Source organism: Taeniopygia guttata, chromosome 21, assembly GCF_048771995.1.
Source record: "Taeniopygia guttata chromosome 21, bTaeGut7.mat, whole genome shotgun sequence".
In the NCBI taxonomy this organism is placed as follows: domain Eukaryota; kingdom Metazoa; phylum Chordata; class Aves; order Passeriformes; family Estrildidae; genus Taeniopygia; species Taeniopygia guttata.
In genome coordinates, this window is record NC_133046.1 from 1,519,000 (window position 1) to 1,528,644 (window position 9,645).

Consider the following 9,645-nt stretch of genomic DNA (forward strand, 5'->3'; position numbering starts at 1 on the left):
GGGCTGGGTTTGCTGAGTAGCAGCCAGGACACCACCACACCTGGCTGGTGAGCCCTGGAGTTCCAGTGACATGGACTCCAACAAGCCTCACCCAATAGCTACTAGGGCTGAAAGAACCCAGACTGAGCCACTGAGCCCTTCTGGAACTTTAAAAGAGCCAAACCTATAAAAAATCTGATTTTCAATATGTTTGCTGAGAGATTAAAAAACACATCACCTGTTCTAATCAGTCTGGAAGAGTTAAGTAAATAAGGGTATGAACCAAAAGGAATGCAGAAACTCTTCCTCTTTATGAAACAGGACTAAACTATCTCAGGTGGATTAGAAATGAGATAATTGGAATAATCATTTCATAGGATGATGGAAAAAATTGCCTTAAATATTTCAGGCACTATAATGAAGTCTTAAGTGTTTTTTTAGCTGAGGGAATAAGGAGTGTGAGTACCATGGACTAAGCAATCTTTCCAGGTAGTTTATGTGGGTGAAAGCTACTTACTTTGTTTCAGGGAAACTTTTCTTGATGGGCATGAGTAAACTTTTTATGCTGATAACTTGCCTGTGAATGGAAAGCTCTAATTCTGGTAGATATTTATGGAGAAACTCTTCATCCTCCTTATCAATCTGACTAGACCAATACACCATTATTCATGAAATTGTCCTGTCTTTTACTGCTCTGTAATTAGGAATAGGCCCAGGCACTTTATGTTTTTCATGTACCCACAGTTGCATGGTGTTTTTGTATCAGGAGCTTATATTTAAGTGCCCATTGATGATGTTTTTCATCCCAGGTTCTTTTGGGAGGGTGAAGAGTTGATCATTATACTGAGTTTGCTTGTACCCATGAGCACACTTAACCCAGAGCAGCAAATAGTTATTGCATTGCATTTTGTTTTGTGCCTCTGGGCGCACTTAAATGATGGCTAGTACCACATATTGTATTTGTCTGCACCTATGGGCCCTTGGAATTGCCAGTGTGAAGGAATTGGTGAATTAACTAGTGGTATGCCCGCTGGTGTACTTACTTCAAGAGCAATGCTGCTGTTAATTGCTTAACTTAAACCTAATCACAATGCAAAATAACAGAACGGAAGTGCTGCAAGAATCCCGATTCACACAGAAAAGAAATAGTAGAATTAAGACCTTTGCTTAATTCTAAGCTTGTTTATTGCCAAAACTGAGGAAGTTTTTGGGGCAGAAGTCTCTCGTGGCTAATTGTCCTTCTTTCCCTCCCTGTTTTACAGTCAGCACGGAGCTCCCTGTTCTCAAGCTTCTACCTGCACAAAATCTAGTCCAAGGCTGGTGCTTACTCTGCTCATTAGTGAAATTACCACCAGATGCCGTGTGAGATGGAGGCCGCTCTGACTCAGCACCACAACAACCTCTTCAACAGTGCTATTGCTAAACTCTGAGTGGAAATGGTGCAGCACATAATGCTGACACACAATTACCATTCCATCCTCACAGCATGCCATGTTCATGACACTGGCTGCCTCCATGCTGACTTGACAACAACAGAACTGGCTTTGGGCTGTATATTGTGAATCACTAGAAAATGTACACATTTCAGGAGCATTACCTTCTCTTGTTAGCCTGTGTCTAGTCAGGTCTTCTCAGCACTCTGTTAAAAATGGTAATTAAATGGCAAGACTGAGTCTCTACACTGGCATGGATGAGCTGAACTTCAGTGGTGCTGGGAGTCATTGTTTTGCACTTGAAGAAATCTAAAGTGGGAGTCTTAAATACTCTCAGCAGAAGCCATTAATGCAAGGTACTGGATTAACCTTCTCTAGTAGTAGAGTCATCTGTCCTTACTAGTAATGAAACTCTGCTGTAGTCAGCCTGGTTAATCTACCTCTTCCCAGGGGAAAGAATCTACCTCTTCCTCAGGGAATACCTGCATAAAATCTGCAGAAGGCATGTTGGATCAATTCTTCCTACCCAGTGCAAAATGATGCTGTTCAAGAGCTATACTCAGCCAGTATTGCTCACATGCCTCTGTTGGCAACAGGGTTTGCGTCCTTTTCCAACTTATACATAACATTCAATGCCAACACTTCCAGGGTGATGCTGATAACAGATGATTGCATCTCTAATGTTTCCATCTCTCTTCTGTCCAATTCTGTGAAAAAGGGATCTTCAAGTGCATGTGGAATCTCCTCCTGTGCAACTAGAAGAGCCCAGGGTACACTTGAGATGATTCACAGGAAAGCTCTCCCCAGGGATGGAGACTTCTCATCTGCCCTGGAAACTGCTCCACTACTTAGGCCTTGTTAGAAGAGTCTGTGGGACCTGTGATTGGTTTGGTTTTACTCTGAAGTTATGGGAGGGGTTTTTGGTTGTTTTCTGTTTGCCTGAGGTTTTTTTTCTTGTTTTATTTTGTTGGTTTTTGTAGTTGTTTTTTTTTTTCTAGAAATCACATAATCTTCTGAGTGGGAAGGGACCCATAATATCAAACACTCCAACTCGTGCACAGCACGCCCCAGCAATCATACCCTGTCCCTGAGAGCCTTGTTTAAAAACACCTTGAGCCTTGGCACCGTGACCACTGCCCTGGGAGCCTGCCCGACCATCCTCTGGGGAAAGAATCTTTTCCTGATATATTTGCCTAAACCTGCCCTGACCCGCCTCCAGCCGCTCCCTCGGGTCCTGTCAGTGGCCACAGAGAGCAGAGATCGGAGCTACCCCTGCGCTGCCCTCACAAGGAAGTTGAAGGCTGCCATGAGGTTTCCCCTCAACACGCCAGGGAACAAGTTTGGGTTTTGGCACTTTGCGGTTTTTTTTTTTTTTCCTAAATTATGCCCTGGTTCTTTCTGGTAGCGGAGACGGGACAGAGGCGTCGCAGAGCCTCGGCAAGATTATCTTTACCAGCGGCTGCTCCGGGCGAGCTACTCGAGACCGGCCAATTCCGAGCTCGGACTTGTGTCGCTACCGCCCTCACGGACAGGTCCCGCGCGGCGCCGGCTCCCGGCAGCTCCCGCGCTCGCGCAGGCGCGGGCAGGACCGCACCACCGGCCCCGCACCTGGGGGAGAGCGGCACTGAGAGCTGCCGTCGCCGCCGCCGGTTCCGAGAACGCCGGTAGAGCTCCGGCTGTGAGCGGGCGGCGCCCGCTGGGGCACGGCCGGGGCTCAGCGCTCTCCGGCGTTCCGAGCGCCCCACCGCAGTTCGCCCTCCCCGTCGTCCGCCTGGAATGGTTCGGCCCGCGGCCCGGCCCGGCCTGTGAGGGGCGGCGGCCGCCATTTTGTGCGGCGGCGGATAGAGTGCGGTGGAGGCGGTGCTGAGGGGTTCTCGGGACGTCGCTCCCTTCCCTGGCTGGTGAGCGGGACCGGGTGGGGCCCGGCCCGGTTCGGCTGCGTGCGGTGCTGGGGCGGGCGGAGCCGAGTCCGGAGGTCGCGGGCTTGGGCGGGCCGGGCGGGCGGCGAGGCCGAGGGGGGGGCTGTGCTCACAGCTTCTGGGGGGAGCTCATGGCGCTCGTGGGAATTTCCGCCGTGCTCGGGGACCAAGTCGCTGTTGGTACCTCCGTAGCTGCAGGACGGGCCGAGGTGTACAGCAGGCCCGGAGGCTTTAGTGTTAACGAGTAGCGCGTTTCGGTGCCCCCTGTTGTGTGATAAAGAGAGATTCGTGCCTCAGGGCGAAGAAGATGAAAGCCAGGTCAGGGGGGATAGGGTGATCGCTTACGCCTGCTCTTTCCCTTTTGTACTTCAGTAACTTCCAGCGAAGATGTCGGAGTATATCCGGGTGACGGAGGACGAGAACGATGAGCCCATCGAAATCCCGTCGGAGGACGACGGCACGGTGCTGTTGTCCACGGTGACGGCGCAGTTCCCTGGGGCGTGCGGTCTGCGCTACAGAAACCCAGTGTCGCAGTGCATGCGAGGAGTCCGGCTGGTCGAGGGCATCCTGCACGCCCCGGAGGCCGGTTGGGGAAACCTCGTCTACGTCGTGAATTATCCCAAAGGTTTGTCCTCGTGGCTTCAGTTCTGTGTTCAGGGCTGCTTTCCTTAAGGTCCCAGTCACTGCTATCTAACACAGCAACGTGTTGCTCTTTAACTCTCTGATTCGCAGAGATCAGTGGTTTATTCGGGTGTCTGTTCTGCCAAGTAGGTTTGAACCCATTGAGTTTTTTTTTTTTTTAACACTCTATCTAAACAAGTACTTTAAAGACAAAGTTGCATTATCGTTGAAGGCTAGCCTTCAAAGGGTACTGTAGTGTACTGCACTGTAGTGTACTGTAATCTCTGTACTCACAGACAGTTTTCCTCAAGTCATGGTTTGGTCAGAGATACCATTTAGAAGTGCTCAGGAAAGGAGAAACTTGACCACCCTGCTCCACCCCCAAAAAAAGAAAGGAAGGAAATAAATTGCTAGTGAAGTAGTCTTGTTTAAAGATCATGTTTTCCCCACCTTATAGGACTGTGAATGTTGCTGGATAATTCTTCAGTAAACTAAAGCAGAACTAACTGGGTCAGTTTGTATTTTGGAGGAGGACTTGATTGTGCACTGGCTTTGGTTCAGGGCAGGCAGATATGTGTTCCATTTAGCTCTCAACAGCTGATGTGTGTCTCTTGCAGTCTGTACTCTTCCTCATCATGGGTTATAATTTAACACCATGCTGTTCATAGTCAGTGGGTCAATTTCCAGCGCTGAGGATGTCTAATGTACCTTTTTATATTCAGATAATAAGAGAAAAATGGATGAAACCGATGCGTCATCGGCTGTGAAAGTGAAACGAGCAGTACAGAAGACTTCAGATTTAATAGTTTTGGGTCTTCCCTGGAAAACCACTGAACAAGACTTAAAGGAATATTTCAGTACCTTTGGAGAAGTTCTGATGGTGCAGGTAAAATCCATTTGCAGCTCAAGTAAGGAGGGACACTGGGTAGATATCAGGCTCCTGAGAAAGCAAATGGAAACAAAAGAGCTTTATAAACTTGGACAAGATCAGAAGCAATGTCTCTTTCTAAGGATGTCTTTTTTTTTCCATGCATCTGTTAATTTTGGGAGAAGGTATTAAGGAATTAGAGGTTGCTGTGATAAGAATGGTTGTAAGACAGATGAACTCTCAAACAGATTTTTACCTAATTCATTCAGTATCAACATGCTTCATACTAGTGGTTACTTCTGGGTTTTGTTTTTTTTTCCCACCTAGGTTAAGAAGGATATTAAAACAGGCCACTCAAAAGGTTTTGGGTTTGTTCGGTTCACGGATTACGAAACCCAAGTGAAAGTAATGTCTCAGCGTCACATGATCGATGGAAGATGGTGTGACTGTAAACTTCCCAACTCTAAGGTACTTTGGGATTTACTGCTGGTTTTATTTGTACCAAACACTCCAAGTGCACCTCTTCATCAGCTGTGTTAGGGGAGAGCAGCTGCACAGAATAACTGTCTGCTCTCAGATGTGGCTTTGCTATGAATGAACAGAACAAGTGAGAGTAAGGAAGGAAAACAGGGAGCAGGTGGGTGAGCTGGAAGTAATTGGAAATGTGGGAAAATCACTCATTATGTGAGGGAATGAAGTACAGATAGAAAACTGTGTTTGATGCCCAGCAATACCTGCCTAACTTGCCTGTTGCATGAATAAATGCAGAATAAAGCAGATGGAATCAGTAATTTGGGGAAGAGCAGAACAAGTCTTTGAGTTCCAAACTGAACCTATAGCTTCTATTCTTGTCTCTGTATGCAGTTATTATGAAAAAGTGTTCTTCTGCAGTGGCCTTGTCACCATCCCTGTGTATTGTTCCCATGGTCATTTTCTTACGGCTTTCCCCCCCCCACCTCTACCAAGGTGCAGCCATGTTCTTGGAATAGAATTTTTAAATTTTATTTAAGTCTTAAATTTGCAATCTCAAACTTTCTTCCATCAGCAGCCCTCAGAACAGGCTAGATTAAGAGTATCATTTGCCATCCTGTAACTCAGTTCTCAAGGACTGTAGTTGTGATAGTTTTTTCCTTCAATTCTCTCCAGCAAAGTCCCGACGAACCCTTGCGCAGCAGGAAGGTGTTTGTTGGACGCTGCACCGAGGACATGACAGCAGATGAACTCCGACAGTTCTTTGCCCAGTATGGGGAAGTGGTAGATGTCTTCATTCCTAAACCCTTCCGAGCTTTTGCTTTTGTTACATTTGCAGATGATCAGGTAAGTCTTAAAATATCTTAACTTTATAGACTACATTTTAGTAGCATGATAAAGTATCGTTTCTGGAACGACACACGAAATGCTTACTTGTCCACTGTCTGATTTATTGAATAGACTGAGAGTACACTTTTAGATGCAGCTGTGCAGACAGGACTTTGTACTGTGATTAGTGTAGTGATGAATGTAAAGCTGAATCACTTCAAATTGAATTAAGTACATGCATATGCTTTCTTTGCAGGATAACTATCTGCTCAGAATTGTAGGGGATGCTTTGTGTTTTGTCTTGTACTGCTAACATTTTTGAAAAAAAAAAAGACATCTAACATACATTTAATCAATCCCTTATTTCTTATAGGTTGCCCAGTCTCTTTGTGGAGAGGACTTGATCATTAAAGGAATCAGCGTACATATATCCAATGCTGAACCTAAGCACAATAGCAGTAGACAGTTAGAGAGAGGTGGAAGATTTGGTGGTAACCCTGGAGGCTTTGGGAATCAGGGCGGGTTTGGTAACAGCAGAGGAGGTGGGGGAGGACTGGGCAACAACCAAGGCAGCAACATGGGCGGGGGTATGAACTTTGGGGCCTTTAGCATCAACCCTGCCATGATGGCAGCAGCGCAGGCAGCCCTGCAGAGCAGCTGGGGGATGATGGGCATGCTGGCCAGCCAGCAGAACCAGTCAGGGCCCTCGGGAAACAACCAGCCTCAGGGTAACATGCAGCGGGAGCAGAACCAGGGTTTTAGTTCAGGCAACAACTCGTACGGAGGGTCCAACTCAGGGGCAGCAATAGGCTGGGGCTCAGCCTCGAATGCAGGCTCCAGCAGTGGGTTTAATGGAGGCTTTGGTTCAAGCATGGATTCCAAGTCGTCAGGCTGGGGAATGTAGACGCAGTGGGCTCTGATACTGACTCTATGGTGGGAAATCAAATTTTTCTAACTCATGGTAAGTATACTGTAAATTACGTATATACTAAAGTTTTCCAAATGAATTTGTTCAGTGTGCAGTATATTCAGCAGTATTTTTGACATTTTTTCTTTTCTAAAAAAAAAAAGAAAAAAAAAGAAAAAGAAAAAGGTAAAAGGAATTTTCTAAGTTTTGTTACGTATCTAGTTGGAATTCTGAATGTTTGGAAGTGGACTGCTGTTTGCCTGATAGGTGAACTAACACTACAGTCGATAGGAAAGATTCCTCCTGTAATACTTTATCCCTTGTTTCCCGGCTACCTGAATTCTTTGCATGTTCAAAATGGAACCATTGGTCAGAAACAGCATTCTCTCCCTCTTGTTTTTAATTTGATCCCACCATAAGACTCTCCAAGCGCCCCGTTGGACAACACAGTGTCATATTTGTTTGTGTTTGTTTGTTTTTTTAACACTGTCTCCCCTCCATACTAAAGTACGATATGAAGGCTTCATTTAATCTCCGCAGTTCATCTCATTTCAAATGTGTATGGAAGAAGCACTTCATTGAAAGCAGTGCTGTAAATATTCTGCCTTAGGAATACTTCTGTCTACATGCTTTCTCATCCAAGAATACTTCATCACACTGCACATGCTGCGTCTTAGACGGTGGGTGTTCCATTTTTATCCGCTACTCTTTATTTCATGGAGTCGTATCAACGCTGTGAACGCAAGGCTGTGAGATGGAACCAGAAGGCTGTTTGAACTTTTGAAACCATGTGTGGGATTGGTGGTGGTGCCGAGGCATGAGAGGGCTGGTATGTGCGAGATAAAGGAGCGAGCGCATGCAGAGACCTGGTGGTGCATTAATAGGATTTTATTTGACTTGGCGAGATGTCTCTCAATCCTGTGGCTTTGGTGAGAGAGTGTGCGGAGAGCAATGATAGCAGATAATGTACGAGTGTTTATTGCATTCAAAGGACATCCACATGTGGAAGACTTTAAGTGGGTTCTCTACCTAGTTAATCAATTAGTTGAATGTGTTACGTGAAATGGAATATTTGTATTTCTTTTCCCTTATGTCAACTGCTGTGAATGCTGTATGGTGTGTGTTTTTTTTCTGTTAATGATCTGTAAGTGTGGTAATGTGACTTGAAGACGATGGGGGTTTGTGATGAGAACATTGAGCTTGTGGTGTGCTTTGCAGTAGCTCTTTTAGCAGAGATCACTAGAGCTCAGTGTGCCTCTCCAGGGTGGAAGTTCCACTGTCTGTAAGATATCCAAAAGAATGCTGTTTGCTGCAGTTTCGTGTTTGGATGCTTTTTATAAGATTTGTCACTGTAGGAAATTCTTAAATAAAACAGATTTAAGTAATATGTGTCTTTGTTTTGCAGCCCTGAATGCAAAGAATTCATAGCAGTTAATTAATTTTACCCTTTTGCGATGAACTTCTGTAAAGCTTTTTGCAGTCACTCAGTTTGTTTCAGATAAGCAGGTTCTAAAGGAGCAACCGCTCAGCACGTATCGATACCTGACACTCTCCTCTAAGCCACTGTACCCTTGCACTGTGCAGTGACATAGATCTAAAATCCAGGTCCCACACCTTGGGGTGCCCGCACCTAGACTGGTAAGCAGCTCCCTCCAGATTTCATCTGTGCCAAGGAACGTTACTTGTTCTTTTAGCAGTAGAAGTTCCTTATCAGAGGTGGGTTGGGGGAAACAGAGTTTCTCTCATGGTGGATTTCTGTCCACATCTCCTTTGGGGATGGATGTTTTTAACTTGTTTTTAGATCAGCCCACTCATGGGAAACAGGCTTCTGCCACACTTCCAGCCCAGAAGAATGCTGTGAACTCCTGTTAAAACTAGTCACAGGAAAGACTTTCCAAATTAATAAAGCACTGTAAATATACACAGACTGATAATGTTTGAACTGAGTTATGACGGGTGCAGAGGTGTCACGTAGGAGGCAGCTTCTTAACAAAGAGCACAGCATTAGAGCAGAAACTAGTGGAAGGTTATTTCCACTTGTGGTATGAGCTTGAGGAATTGTGTTGTGTACTTGGGGTTGCAACCCACTGAAGCTTGGATCTGTATTTTTCTATACACCATTATACTGTGAATAGTCTGAATATGGATATTTACACAGTTTTTAACCTATGTAATTTTCAAGTGAGTCTTCATTACTCTATTCCACTGAGGCTTGTGAGTAGCAGAGCATCTAAACAGCAAACAAAACTGCATGACTGAGTTTTCCACCTGCAGAATTAAAAAATCAGTTGTGCCTTAATGTGCTTGGTTTAAAGAGGGTTTCTAAACACCCAGGCTGAGAAAGAATTTCCGCACATTTGTTCATATTCCACTGAAAACGTTGCTTACATTTTTTTTCTGCACCTTAATCAGAATAATCTCCAAACTGTCCCATCTGTGAATTTTGCATTTTAGCACTTGCACTATTACCAGCTACTTCTGCTGAGTAACTCTTTAAAATGATATTGTTGGACCTCCAAAGACTAACTGTGACCCCCTGCAAGGAACCTCATGGTAAGTTTTTATAATTAGCATGGTTTCAATTCTGTTTAAATTGCTCAGGTTTAGGTTTAAGAGGCT

General features: G+C 45.2%; 1 protein-coding gene across 1 annotated transcript; it reads left to right on the forward strand.

The window, feature by feature from the left end:
• The first annotated feature begins 3,004 nt into the window (after window positions 1-3,004).
• TARDBP (TAR DNA binding protein) lies at window positions 3,005-8,411 on the forward strand. Its single transcript, XM_002186602.7, has 6 exons — window positions 3,005-3,313; window positions 3,704-3,956; window positions 4,675-4,838; window positions 5,148-5,288; window positions 5,967-6,137; window positions 6,493-8,411. The coding sequence occupies exons 2-6, from the start codon at window positions 3,719-3,721 to the stop codon at window positions 7,021-7,023; spliced, it is 1,245 nt and encodes a 414-aa protein (XP_002186638.1). The 5' UTR covers window positions 3,005-3,313; window positions 3,704-3,718; the 3' UTR covers window positions 7,024-8,411.
• Window positions 8,412-9,645: the final 1,234 nt, after the last annotated feature.